Source organism: Phoenix dactylifera, chromosome 18, assembly GCF_051530095.1.
Source record: "Phoenix dactylifera cultivar Ajwa chromosome 18, Ajwa_hap1_PhDact_Kaust_v1.1, whole genome shotgun sequence".
Lineage (NCBI taxonomy): Eukaryota > Viridiplantae > Streptophyta > Magnoliopsida > Arecales > Arecaceae > Phoenix > Phoenix dactylifera.
Genome location: NC_143207.1, coordinates 19,139,481 through 19,154,534, shown reverse-complemented (window position 1 = coordinate 19,154,534; position 15,054 = coordinate 19,139,481). Strand labels below are relative to the sequence as shown.

Genomic DNA, 15,054 nt, shown 5'->3' with positions numbered 1-15,054 from the left:
GCATGTAAAACATCTCAACACAATAAAATAAATAAATAGTTAAAAAATTTAAATAGCTAAATTAAAATTGAATATCTCATAAAATCAATAATATTCTAAAATGTTCCATCAACTTTAACGAAAATCTAGTCAAAATAAAGATATCAAAATCTTATTTTTAGCCGCTCTCCTACGTGTGAGCTTTTTTTTTTCTTTCTTATTTTGGTTCTTTTTGGGCCATTTTATGCTTACTGGGCAGGTCAAGCGGACAAGGCCTAGTTCTCTGGTTGAGATTAGGCTGGGCGTTGCAATAAATTGAGAAGAAGTTTTGAGAGCAAGGATGGGTGGAAGCCAGGCAGCATATTGGAGTGATATTCTCTACCCAAGACTTTTATATCATCACAATAAGATGGACATTAAACAAGATATTCTCAAATTTTGGCTTATTAAGGTCTGTCATGTCCCCAAGCTATTAAAAAAGAAGAAGGCACTAGGAAGTTGAAAAGCCGAGTCTTGACATATAACCATCAACCCAATCTCAAGAGAGTTATGTAGCAATTCAGTATTGCCTCTATTCCTACAATCTGCAGCAGTCCTTAAAAAAAGATGGAACAGGCAATTCTTCTATATCCCCTTTCTGAGAATCTGGAATGCTGATTCTCGGACCCTGCCTTTCTCATAAAGGAGCGATCTTTCCCTTTTTTTTTGTGTGTGATTGGTGTTCTGCTGCTGCTGCTCCTTGATGGTTATTTCTGAGAATGCTGGAATGCTGTTTTGGGAGTATATTCATTTCATATAGCTGCTCAATCTCCTCTGGGACTTTGTAAATCTCCTCTAGGCTGCTCTTCAATAAAATGAGTGGCCTCTGCTTCCTTTCAATCAAAAAAAAAAAGAATCAATTTCATCATGGTCCAGAGTATTCCAAACATCCTGTCTACCATCCCTTTATTTCTCTTTCGCCACTTGAGACCGAGGACTCCAGGCTACAAACAGGTCTGGAAAATGGTTAATAAGAGGACAGGATGACATCCGATCATCGAATCAAAGACTTCAAAAACATCGCTAGACCATCACTGGCATGGCAAAACCTTAACAACCATTTGCCCAGGAGCATCTCCAGGTTGGGGAGCACTCAATTAATTCGAACATAACAAAAAATGAAACACTTCTTTTCGTATTGCAAGAAGTTAGTTGCCTATAATTTTTTTTAAAAAAAACATATTGATGTGCTATAGTTGCAGGATTTTGGCCGTTTGGCTGTTTTCAGATGCAGTAATAGGTACAGGTTGGTGCTTCACTGGATCGTCAATGGACCAGGCAAAGGCCAACGGGTTATCACCTATAAGATTGGTGAATATATTTCTAATCCAGACGCATCTGAAGCTCATATGTATTCCTGGTTTATGAAGTCATTCTCAAGATGCATTTAAGTGGAATTTCTTAATAAGAAGCAAGCTTCCTTACCCATGGCATGCACTTGATCATCACCATTTCCTTTCAAATCCCATGGATGGAATTTAGGACAGCAGATGTAGACTATTTTGTGATTTGGTCATCTTGTCTGCGGTACGGAGTTTTCATCCAACACATGGAGACACGACCAATTAACAAAACCCCCAGCCCTACCCGATTATTGCATCCATACTTGCAGGTTTACGCAAATATTTGCCACCCCTTGTCAAAATGGCAAACCAGTACGTAACTAGTTTAGTTCTGGAAGCTACAAACTTGTAAACGCTATGTACGAGAAGGTGGCCAAGCCCAACATTGGAAGGGGCAAGCACCAGAAATCAAGCAGCGACCGTACAAGACGAGATAGCTTGAGCAATAGAGACAGCCACTTCAGGAAAAGCAGCCAAGAGAAAAAGATGAAAAAACTATTGCTTATAGGAGACCAGCCATATCCAAGCACCGAAAAAATTATACCTAATGCCACATGTACCATGTCAGCAGTGCACCACAAAAATAATTCGAGATAAGGTGAGAAAGTAGCAATCCGAGATAAATATATGATAAATAGGTTTATAAGAATGAGACGAGATGATTAGTATGTTGCACCCCAGGTATAATTTTCAAGTAGATGGGCAGCTAACAGCCACTTTTCAGGGCTCGTTTGGTTCGCGGAAAGTATTTTCCCTCCTAGGAATATGATTCCTGGGAATCAGATTCCTAGGAAGAGGATACCTAGGAAAGTATTTTTGGCATGTTTGGTTAACAATGGGAAAGTGACAAATTTCCAAAGTGCTTATGTTTGGTTGACCATCCACTTTCCTAGGAAAGTTATGTATAATTCCTATTATGCCCTTAATAAAAATTAGGTCTTTAATGCCTCTTTAATGCTTCTTTAATGCTGAAGGGTCTTTTTGGGAAAAAATAAAAAAGGAGTGATTCCCACCTTATGGGAAAGTAACTTTCCCATGTTTCTCATGGGAAAGACTTTCCCATGAAATGTGGGAATCATATTCCCATGGGAATACAACTTTCCCATCTCTCTCCTTTGAAAACTCCAACCAAACAAGAGGCATTTCATTACTTTCCCGTTGACCACACTTTTCCCCCTCCTTTTTCTGCGAACCAAACGAGCCCTCAATACTAATTATTCACTCGTCAATTTTTATTGGACATCTTGTTGTGTGATGCACACAAGCTGGAAAATTGTCTCCCGTCCGGCCGCATGTTTGACCATAGCGCGCACTTGGACCCAAGAGTTCCCGGCGAACGAGAATGAAACCGCGGCACCGGCCAGCCAGAAGTACGGTCGGTCAAACTTTCCGAACCAATGGTAGCCTACGGTGTTCCATGCACGGGAACTCGGCCGTACACCGAGTCCACCTATTTGGCGGTTCCAAAAGAACTTCCCGAGACGCACTTAGACGCACCCACACGCGAAAGCATCGGACGAGAGTTTAGGAGGGACCCCAACCCGGAAGTCTGAAACGACGGCACCAACAGAACGGGCGAAGTGGAACCGGTCATAAATTGGGTGCCTGACGAACAAGCTGACCTTAGCTACAAAAGATGTTAAGTATAATTGTTGTATTTATATGAAAAAGCCTTGATAATAGTTTTTTTTATTTTTTTAATACTTTATGTGGATGATATGCTGATTACTATGAAGGTTATGAATGAAGTCAACAAGTTGAAGATTTTGTTAAGTAGAGCGTTTGAGATGAAGGATTTGGGCGCGGCCAAGAAGATTCTTGGAATGGAGATTTGCAAGGACAGAGATTTCAAAAAATTGTGGTTATCTTAAAATAATTATGTACAGAAGGTGTTGGAGAGCTTTCGCATGGGTAATGCGAAGCTAATAAGCACACCTTTAGCGAATCACTTCAGATTGTCTAAGTCAGAGTGCTGGAAGACAGAAAAAGAAATTGAAGACATGTCAAATGTTCCATATGCTAGTGCAATGGGATGTCTGATGTATGCTATGATTTGTACTAAGCCGAATTTGGTGCATGCAATTAGCATAGTGAGCAAGTTTATGACGAATCTAGGAAAACAATATTAGGATGCAAGCAAGTGGATTTTTAGATACTTGAGGGGTACTACAGACTATGATATCATGTTTGTTAGACAACAGGATGATCCTTCAGTCATGGGGTATGTTGATGCAGATTATGTAGGGGACTTAGATAAGAGAAGGTCGATTACAGGCTATGTATTCACTCTTGCAGGAGGGCCTATTAGTTGGAGGTACATGGTTCAATCTCTAGTTGCACTATCTATGATTGAGTCAGAGTATATGACAGTAGCTGAGGCTGCCAAGGAAGCATTGTGGCTGCGAGATTAGTCAAGGAGCTGGGTGTTCAGCAAGGTGGAGTTCAGTTGCATTGTGACAATCAGAGTGCGATCTATTTAGCAAAAAACCATGTGTATCATGCGAGAACTAAGCACATAGATGTGAGGTATCATAAGATCAGGGAGCTGGTTGCTTCTGATGACTTATTACTTGAGAAAGTTCATACTTCTAAAAATGCAGCAAACATGTTGACAAAATCCGTTACAACAGACAAGTTCAAGCATTGCTTAGACTTGGTTAACATTTCTAGGTGCTAGAGAAAAGGTATTCCAATCCATCGGTGTCGGGCGGTGTCCCAAGTTATCTTTTCTCCTGAGGGGTAAATATTCGCCAAGGTAGATATTTTAGAGTAAGCAGCTCATATTCAGTAGTATACTGGTATTCGTATTTGAGTGGTATACCGGTATTCTAACGGAACGGAACGAAGCGACGACATATACTTATCTTTGGAGCAAGTATGTAGTGTTTTATTCTACTAGGGATGCTAATAGGGGTTGAGACTCTAGAACTAGAGTCTAACTATAAATATCTTGCAACCCTTGTTATTTGGAGAGATAGTGCAATTACATCTATTTCTCTTTCGTGGGCGTAGGCACATTGCCGAACCACATAAAATCTCTATGTTTGATTCCTCTTTCTCTTTCTCTCTCAATTTCTTCATCTTGTTCGTCGTTTGGATTCTGTATTTTGCGCAACACATCTCTTTATTCCTCTTTCGCTACTTGAGACCGAGGACTCCAAGCTGCAAACGAGTCTGGAAAATGGTTGACAAGAGGACAGGATGGCATCCGATCATCAAGGACTTCAAAAACATCGTTAGACCATCAGCTGGCATGGCAAAACCTTCATAACCATTTGCCCAGGAGCATCTCCAGGTTGGGGAGCAGACAGCAGTCAATTAATTCGAACATAAAAAAAAAGAAAAAAAATGAAACACTTCTTTTCGTATTGCAAGAAGTTAGTTGCCTATACTTTTACAAAACAAAACGTATTAATGTGCCATAGTTGCAGGATTTTGGCCGTTTGGCTGTTTTCAGATGCAGTAATAGGTATAGGTTGGTGCTTCACTGGATCGTCAATGGGTCAGGCAAAGGCCAACGGGCTATCACCTATAAGATTGGTGAATATATTTTTAATCCAGACGCATCTGAAGCTCATATGTATTCCTGGTTTATGAAGTCATTCTTAAGAAGCATTTAAGTGGAATTTCTTAATAAGAAACATGCTTCCTTTACCCATGGCACTTGATGATCACCATTTCCTTTCAAGTCGCATCGATGGAACTTTGGACAGCAGACGTAGACTATTTTGTGATTTGGTCATCTTGTCTGCGGTACGGAGTTTTCGTCCAACACATGCAGGCACGACCAATTAACAAAACCCCCAGCCCTACTTGATTATTGCATTCATACTTGCAGGTTTACCCGAATATTTGCCAACCCTCGTCAAAATGGCAAACGAGTACGGAACTAGTTTCCTTCCAGAAGCTACAAACTTATAAGCACGATGCACGAGAAAAAATATCAAGCCCAACATTTGGAAGGGGCAAGCACCAGAAGTTAAGCCGAGGCTATACAAGACGAGATAGCCACTGCAGGAAAAGTAGCCGAGAGAAAAAAAATAAAAAAATGAAAAAAAAATTGCTTATAAGAGACCAGCCATCTAAACCCAAAAAATATATATATCTAATGCCACTATTTGGTAGAACTTTAAGCATATCTTGCGCTTCTTCCTGCTTTAGAATTATTTTTCTTTTGAGTCCAATCTTAGTGGCAATAGAAAACATTCATCGGGATTGTCTGCCTATCATGTCAGCAGTGCATCACAAAAATAATCCGAGATATGGCAAGAAAGCAGCAATCTGAGATAAGTCACTACAGGAAAACAGAGATTTTCTGATGTTTTTTTCCCGACGCTAGGGAGAAGCGTCGGGCAATCCCCCTTCATCGCCGAATGTTGGCGACGCTTCTAAAAAGCGTCGGTACAGTTTCGAAATCAACGACGCTTAAAAAGCGTCGTTAATGGCTGGACCTATGACGACGCTTATAAGCGTCGTCGGAGGCCAAATTCACTCAAATATCAGCCTCCCATCGATCGATGCCCTAGCTGTTATAACCCTCTCCTCTCCTCTCCTCCTCCCTATGGCGCCGACAATCCACCGCTTCCCCCCCTCTCTCACCTCCATCCCGAGCCCCGATCTAGAGGCAAGCGAGGAGGAGGAAAGATGATTCTCGTTCAGATCTTCAGGTTAGGGTTCTCTCTCAATCTGCCTTACTCCCTCTTTCTCGGGCTTTCGAGGTTCTCTACTTCTTGACTGTAGCCAAATATTTAGGATTTCTAGGGTTTATACGTTTTCTTGGCCAAGAGACCATGGATCCAGAGACCGACGAGTACATCCGTGAATCCATTGAGAACTCGCTCGGCCTCCCAATCTCTGACAAGAACCTCCGCCTCAAGGTCCTTGCTTCCGAAGACGCCCGCCGCCGCCTCCAAGATCAGATCTTCATCCTTGAGGAGCGCCTCAAGGAAGCCGAGAAGCGTGTAGAGCAATATAAGGTGCAGATTCTTTGATCTTTTGCGGCTTCTTCTTGTTCCTGAGTTTCTAGGGTTTGGTTTTTATGGGGAAGTTTTGATTTTGATGTGGGTAGGCAAAGGCGACCATGAATGCCCAAGGGTTGAGGAGGTGCATCGAGGAGAAGGAGATGGTGGCATCGGGATATGCTGATTTGGTGAATCACTACGCCAAATTGGAGGAGTGCTCTCTGTATGAACAGGATCTTGGGAGGGCCACGGAGTCTTGCGATGAATTAGCCAAGGAGAATGACGAGCTTCAATCACGGCTGCAGGACAACTCTTATGTAAGTATTAGATTCTGTTTGTTTTTTTTTCTCTTGTATTTTTATTTCTTTAATTCCTCTTCTTGCTTTCCATGGTCCCAAGTAGATAAAGTCTAGAATTCCTGATTCCATTTTAGGGCATTTTTTCGCTGCTCAATCTAGTGATCTTCCCTCTCGATAATGCCTACACTCAGTCCCCAGTGAAGAAAATAATTTTTTTTTAATAATTGAAGGCTAAAGCCGACGCTTATAAGCGTGGGCTTTGAAGCTTTTAGCGACGCTTTTAAGCGTCGCTAAAAACCTACCTTTTGCAACGCTTTCCAAAAGCGTCGGAAAAATCTTTTCCCACTCAGGTATCGCCGATGCTTTGGCGACGCTTTGAGAAGCGTCGGCGGGACTTTAGCTGACGTTTATAAGCGTCGCGAAAAGTCGCAAAATGCGTCGGGATAAGTTGGTTTTGCTGTAGTGAGTACATGATGAATGGGATTTATAAAAATAAGGTGAGATAATCAGTATGTTACAGGAATATAATTTGTTGAGTGGATGGGCTGTTAGGCTGCCAACAACCACTTTTCAGTACTAATTATTCACTCGTCAATTTTTATTATATATATTTTTTTTTTGGTTAAAATAGAAGTATCATACAGAATGTGTACGAATACAGCTAAGAAAATTAAAACGCAGAATATCATGGAAAGCCGTAGACAGCCCGTCTCATAGGCTGGAAAGCAGTAGGTGCAAGAAATAGAGTCTCCCGTCCGGCCCCGTGGTTGACCACAGCGCCCACTTAGACCCAACAGTTCCCGGCGAACAAGAATGAAACGGCGGCGCCAGCCAGCCAGAAGTATGGTCGGTCAAACTTTCGGGACCAATGGTAGGCCACGGTGTTCCCTGGACGGGAACTTGGCCGTGCACCGAGTCCACCTCTTTTTTTTAGCGGTCCCAAAAGAACTTCCAGCGACGCACTTAGAGACACCCACAAGCGTAAGCATTGGAAGAGAGTCTGAAACGACGGCACGATCAGAACGGGCGAAGTGGAACCGGTCATAAATTTGGTGAAACCAGACAAAATCGTATGCCTACCTGCGCATCTTCCCTTGCCTGACGAGCAAGCTATTCGTCACTCATGACCCAACATCCCCGCTCTTTGTCGCCCCGCTCCTTTTCGTACGCTTCCAGTGACGCCTTCGCCTACGTCACCTTCATGGTTCCTTGCGCACTGCCTCCTTATATATAAGTAGAAGCTAGCTCTTTCTCCTTTCGATCATAAGCATACTAGCTAGCTTTCCTTTTGATCATACGTACATGGGCTCTTGCTTCTCCTCCAGTACCACCACCGATCGGGTTCAGTCTCCCATGGTCAGAGTTATATGCACTGATGGCTCTCTGAGGGAGTACTCCACTGCTGTTAAGGTTTACGAGGTCCTCGGCCAGCTCCACCCCTCCTGCTTTCTCTGCAGCTCCGACGAGCTCTACATCGACGCCGACATCCCGGCGTTGGGTTCGAACCAGTCGCTTGAGCTGGGTCAGCTGTATTTCATGCTCCCGGTCGCGAAGCTGGAGCACAGGCTGACGGGTCCGGAAATGGCGGCGCTCGCGGTCAAGGCTAGCTTGGCGCTGGCGGCAGCGGAGGAGAGGGGAGGACACGGGCGGCGAATGATACAAGTTATGCCGGTGGAGGTTGTGGGTGGAGTTTCTGAAGAAGAAGAAGAGAGGCTTGCGAGGCTGGAGAGATTTGATGGATTCAGTCATGGGATTTCTGTATCAAGAAAGAAGACGGGGATTGGTGCTTCTCTACGGGTTAAATTAGTGGGTCGGGCTAGTAGGATGAGGCTTAGCACCATAGATGAGCTTGGTACATGAAGTAGGCTCATTAAAATAGGTGTTCTTTTTTAAAAAAGAAAATAGGGTTTTTTTTTTTTTTTTTGAGGTATGGGTATTTGCTTTCTGATACCGAGTTTTGTTTTTCTTGTATACAAATTTTCAATTTTGTGGATGGGAGAGCTCCCAGATGACAGTATATTTAATAATGATGGTTATTTCGCAATCAAAGCATATGTTTCAATTGGTGTGGACATGTGGCTGGTTTTAACCGGCCTTTCGATTTTTCTTTGGGCAGTCAGGTTTGAACAGAAATCATACAGGGCGGCACCATAGTATACCGTAGAGGGCAATTTTTACTTTTCCCATTTCATCTTAAGCTTATTTTTTTTAAACAAATCAAAAGTCAAATAAAGATAGAATTTTTTCGAAGTCCGTTAATTTTATAAATTAAAAAAATTATGCGCCAATAAAAAATATGTGAGAAGAAAAACCGTTGCATTTTCTTTCTTCTTCATCAAGTGATATATACTGATCGGCTTCCTGATACATAATGCAATTTTTTTTGATACACATCTAATAACAACCCAATATCTGCCTTCAGATAAATCGATACATAGTTTACAGAATATTATGTTCACTGGTATATAGTATACTAGTTAATACACATCCAGCAATATAGTCGCATCCAACATTTTAATATACACCTCCAAGTAAATCGATATATAGTCTAAAATATAATGCTCATTAGTACATACTAAATGGTTAAGTCGTATATACTTGTCAGCTTCCTAATCTACACTGCCAGCTTTTCTGATACACATGCAGCTGTAATCCAATATATGCTTTTAGGTAAATCAATACATAGTTTTCAGAGCATGGTATTTATGAGCAAAATTGTTATATAACATTTTAATACAAACCTTTAGGTAAATCGATATATAGTTTCTAAAAAAAATAAGAAAGGAACTCGGAAAGATAAGGAAGCCTGATGGGAGAGACGGCTTAATAAGGAAGATGATAAAAGGAGAGGCTAGGCGAGAAAAAGAGAAGATGCAGATGGTCTCTATAGTGCGTGTAATTTTTTTTTTCTTTCTTTTCTTTAAGTTAGGAGATTGACAGACTCTATTAGTAAGAATTCTCGTATCTCTATTTGGCTTTTGAATTTTTTTTTTTTTTTGAGATAAATGTAAGAGAAATCATGTCAAAAAAGAAGCCCCATCTCATATTTTCTTCTATGGTACCCGCCTTATATGTTTTTTGTTCGTTAGGTTTCTAATAGCTGATATGTATATGGCAAGAAATATTATATAACATATTCTTCGTATGACGAGGCTATTTAGGTGGAACAGGCTTAAATATTTGAGAAAGAAAAAGTTGTCTCCAATTACTTTTCTTTTACCTTTAATAGAAAAATATGGAAGAAAACGCCATCATTATGATAAAACAGCAACAACAATAACAAAACCATCACTAAATCCAATATACATAAGATGAATACACTTTCCTTCCAACCAAACCTACAAAACTTTTTATTCATAGAATAAGTCCTATCTCTCCAAACTTTTCTGGATAACCCTTCAAAATTTATTCTGCTACCAAATGCTATCTCTTATCTTCTTTATACCAATAAACAGAGGAGAGAAAGCAAGTCTCCCCTCCTCAAAGTTCAGAAAAAAGTGGGAAAAAAAAAACATCCTCGTTACACCTTCTCCTGCTTCCTCCTTTCCCCTCCGTGCACTCCCTCCGCCTTATCCTCCGGTCTTGGGGTGAACTTTCCCAAGTCTAAAACACTTATTCTCTCTGTATAAAAAAAAACACTTACCCTCTCATTAATATGTTGATTAGGTCGTCCATTAAAACATGAGAGTATGTATGTTGTAGTAGAAAGAGGCCCACTGACTTACTGACTAATTTTGTAAATGACTGACCTTTCTGTGTGTTTCATGCAGTCTGCTGTTGAATTAGTAAAGGAGATCTCCGCTCTTGAGTTGGAAGTTATGCATTTGGAGCGGTACCTTCTCTCACTATATCGGACTGCTTTTGACCAATATCTACCTAGCTCCTCTACTGCTGCAGGCCCTGCCTCTAGGTCTCCTGTGGAATGTCATGCAGGACGTCTCAGACACGATTCTACAATTCAGATATCACATGATCAGGCAACTCATTCCATTAGTCCTGATCCAGTAGTTGGCAAATCATGTCATTCTCAAAGCCTTGAGAGAGTTGAGGAGAGTGCCTCGAATTGCAGGCATACTGAACATTCTCCTGCACAAGATTTGGCATTTTAGTTCAGATCTCAAGAATGTAAGCCCAAATATAAAGTTCTTTATTTGCAACATGCATAACTGTTTTATCCCTTCATTCATCATTTATAGCTAAGCATTTATGAGAAATAGTGCTCCTGCTTTCCCTTTACCATTGAATAAAGCATGATTTTTATTATCTTATAATTAATTTTGATACTCTCATGAGCTTTCTGAAAAGTTCCAAATTTGGACAATTAAAATCCTGACGGAACGAGTTGGCATGGGCCCACGCCGTGCCGTGTCATGCCGAGACTATACCGGCACAGTAGAGGAGGTGGAGGAGAGAGAAAAAAAGAGAGAAAAGGGGGAAAGAGGGAGGGAGGATAGCGGAGACCGGCGGAGAGTCGATGGAGGCTAGCGGAGGGTCGTCAAAGGCTGGCGACCCGGGTAGGAGGCGGAGAAAACCTCTGCGGCTGGAAAGCAAAGTGGGTCCCTTGTTTCGTTCCCGTTTTCAGGCCGTGGAGCCCAGAGGAGCATCATCCACGCAGCTCGCTAGCATCCGTCGGCCGGCCTCCACCTTCCTCTCTCTTTTTTCCTCTCCCTCTCCCTCTCCCTCCCTCTCCGCTCGCTCTCTCTTTTTCTATCTTTCCTCCTTCTTCCCCTTCGGCAATGGATTTTGTTTTCATTGCCAGAACCATACCGGTCAGCTGCCGAGATAGCTCGGAACGGCTGGAACTGCCCGATTCACAACTTGAGAGGGAGGACTCCAGGCTATAAACAAATCTGGAAAATGGTTAATAAGAGGATAGGAGGACATTCGATCATCGAATCAAAGATTTTAAAAACATCGCTAGACCATCACTGGCATGGCAAACCCTAGCTTCATAGCCATTTGCCCAAGAGCATCTCCAGGTTGGGGAGCAGTCAATTAATTCGAACATATTACTGTGCTACAATTGGAGAAAGTTGGCCTCTGAATTAGTCCATCGCTTGCCAAGGCCAGGTTTGGCTGTTTTCAGATGCAGTAATAGGTATAGGTCTGGAATTAATGCTCGGTGCTGTTAGCCTAAATGCACAAATATAATTGATAAATCAATAATAAATATTTATATTATTTAAAAATAATCAATAAGAAGAATAAACTAGTAAACAATTAACTTGACAATAGAATAATAAAATGAAAAAATAAAAAAAGATGGCCTATGGATCGAAGCACGCTGACGCGTTGTCCCAGAAAAATTTATGCCCTCCACGCACAGGTCCGCTGGTACAGATCTCTTAGAGATACAACGACCGAGTAAATAACCACATCTTCCCTGTCAGTGCGCCTCCGAAAAAGAAAGAAGAGTACGTTCACGCTTTCAAATAGCTCAAAAGAAACCCCGAAAAATAATTGAAATTATGAGAAGAAGAGAAAAAATTTTTTTTTTCTACCCAATGATCCGTAGAGCCCTTTTTATATAGGCTCTTGGAATAGGAAGAAGAGAATTTTTTCATTATATTTGAAATGATCCTTAGAGCCCTTTATATAAGCTCAGACGCATAAAAAAAAGTAGATTCTCCTCTCGCGGATTGATGATGTATCTTCTTGTGCTCCTTTGATCCTATGATTTTTAAATTTTAAAATATTTAATTTAATTCAACAGGTGCTTCACTGAACTGTCAATGGGCCAGGCAAAGGCCAACGGGCTATCACCTATAAGATTGGTGAATATATTTTTAATCCAGACGCATCTGAAGCTCATATGTATTCCTGGTTTACGAAGTCATTCTCAAGAAGCGTTCAAGTGGAATTTCTTAATTAGAAGCATGCTTCCTTTACCCATGGTGCTTGATGGTCACCATTCCCTTTCAAAACACATGGATGGAATTTAGTACAGCAGATGGAGACTATTTTGCGATTTGGTCATCTTGCCTGCGGTACGGAGTTTCCATCCAACACATGCAGGCACGGCACGACACCTGCATGCTGGCGGCAAATATGAACTAAAGACCGACCAATTAACTAGCAGGTTAATTGGTCGGTCAAAATGGCAAACCAGTACACAACTAGTTTCGTTCTGAAAGCTACAAATTTGTAAACGCTATGAACGAGAAGATGGCCAAGCCGAGATCATACGATATGAGATAGCTTGAATAGTAGAAACAGCCACTTCAGAAAAAGCAGCCGAGAGAAAAACAGCGATGAATATGGTTTTGAAACGTAAAAATTAAGATGATAAAACATTTTTTTATCGGAAACCGGCCACTCAAGCGCCGAAAATTATACCCAATGCCACATCCACCATATTAGCAGTGCACACAAAACAATCCAAAATAAGATGAGGAAGTAGCAATCTAAAATAAGTACATAATAAATGGGGTTTATAGGAATGAGATGGGATAATTAGTATGTTGCACCATGAGGTATAATTTCTCAGGTAGATGGGCTGCTAACATCTTTTCTTTTTTTTTCTTTTCTAGAATGACAGTATCATACATAACGTGTATGAATACAGCCAAAAAAATTAAAAAATAATAAATCATGAAGAGTACTAAATAGCTCCACCTCACCTATCCATAGGCGCACAACTATTTTTCAGTAATGCACACAAGCTGGAAATCATCGGAGCTTGTAGCATGCAACGAACTTTGTCTCCCGTCCGGCCCCGTGGTTGACCATAGCGCGCACATAGACCCAACGGGTCCCGGCGAAAAAAAAAAATAAATAAAACCGCGGCACCAGCCAGACCAGAGTACGGTCGGTCAAAATTTCGGAACCAGTGATAGGCTACGGTGTTTCGTGCACGGGAACTTGGCCGTACACCGAGTCCACCACTTTAGCGGCCGCAAAAGAACTCCCTGAGACGCACTGAGACCCACCCACACGTGTAAGCATTGGAAGAGAATCTGAAACGGCCGCACCATCAGAACGGGCGAAGTGGAACCGGTCAAAAATTTGGTGAAACCAAACACAATCGCTAACCTATCTTCTATTCGTCACTCATGACCCAAACATCCCCTCTCTTTGTCGCCCCGGTCCTTTCGAACGCTTCCAGTGACGCCTTCGCCTACGTCACCCGTTCCTTGCCCACTGCCTCCTTGGGTATAAGTAGAAGCTAGTAATTTACCGTTTTTTTTCGGAGGTATGGGTATTTGCTTTCTGGTGACGAGCTTTGCTTTTCTTGTATACAAATTTTGTGGATGGGAAAGCTCCCAGGTGACAGGACATTCAATAATGATGGTTATTTCGCAATCAAAGCACTGTTTCAATTGGTGGACAGGTGGCTGGTTTTGGCCGGCTTTTCGATTTTTCTTTTGGGCAGTCAGGTTTGAACAGAAATCATTGGGGGCCGGCACCATAGTATACCATAGAGGGCAATTTTTATTTCTCCTATTTCATCTTAAGCTTATTTTTTAAAAAAAAAATCAAAAGCCACATAAAGATAGAACCTCCTCGAAGTCCGTTAATATTATAAATTAAGAAAAAATATGCATCAATAAAAAATATGTGAGAAGAAATACCGTCGCATCCTTTTTCTTCTTCATCAAGTGACATATACTCATCGGCTTCCTGATACATAATATAAACTTTTTTGATACGCACCTAATAGCAACCCAATATCTGCCTTCACATAAATTATTACATATTTTATAGAATATTATGTTTACTAGTATATAGCATACTAGTTGATACATATCTAGCAATATAGTCATCCAACATTTTAATATACACCTCCAAGTAAATCGATATACAGTCTAAAATATGATGCTTATCAGTACACACTAAATGGTTAAGTCGTACATACTTCTCAGCTTCCTAATATATACCAGTAAGCTTTTCTGATACACACGCATCAGTAATTCAATATATAACTTTAGGTAAATCAATACATAATTTTCAGAACATAATATTCATGAGTACACACTACACAATTAAGTGATACACTCTAAGCAAAATAGTTATCTAACATTTCAATACACACCTTTAGTTAAATTGATACACATATTCTAAAAAAAATGAGAAAAAAAACTCGAGAGGAGAAGAAAGCCCTTGTGGATGGGAGAGACAACTTAATGAGGAAGATGATAAAAGGAGAAGTTAAGCAAGAAAAAAAAAGGATACGGATGGTCTCTTTTGGTGTGTGTAATTTATTTTTCTTTTTTTTTTTTAAGTTAGGAGATTGACGGATTCTATTAGTAAGAATTCTCGTATCTCTATTTGGCTTTGAATTTCTTTTTTGAGATAGATGCAAGAGAAAACATGTCAAAAAAAAAAGCTCCAGCCCATATTTTCTTCTATGGTACTTGCCCTATATGTTTTTTATTCATTAGATTTCTAATAGCTGATACGAATCTGGCAAGAAATATTATATATTATATTTTT

General features: G+C 40.8%; 2 protein-coding genes across 2 annotated transcripts; both read left to right on the top strand.

The window, feature by feature from the left end:
- Nucleotides 1-6,151: 6,151 nt before the first annotated feature.
- LOC149750975 (uncharacterized) lies at nucleotides 6,152-6,799 on the top strand. Its single transcript, XM_089928421.1, has 3 exons — nucleotides 6,152-6,337; nucleotides 6,430-6,639; nucleotides 6,725-6,799. The coding sequence occupies exons 1-3, from the start codon at nucleotides 6,152-6,154 to the stop codon at nucleotides 6,797-6,799; spliced, it is 471 nt and encodes a 156-aa protein (XP_089784547.1).
- A 1,050-nt stretch (nucleotides 6,800-7,849) lies between these two features.
- On the top strand, nucleotides 7,850-8,726 carry LOC120112581 (uncharacterized). The gene has a single exon (XM_088714496.2). It carries the CDS (start codon nucleotides 7,924-7,926, stop codon nucleotides 8,479-8,481), a length of 558 nt encoding a protein of 185 aa, XP_088570622.2. The 5' UTR covers nucleotides 7,850-7,923; the 3' UTR covers nucleotides 8,482-8,726.
- The last annotated feature ends 6,328 nt before the right edge of the window (nucleotides 8,727-15,054 follow it).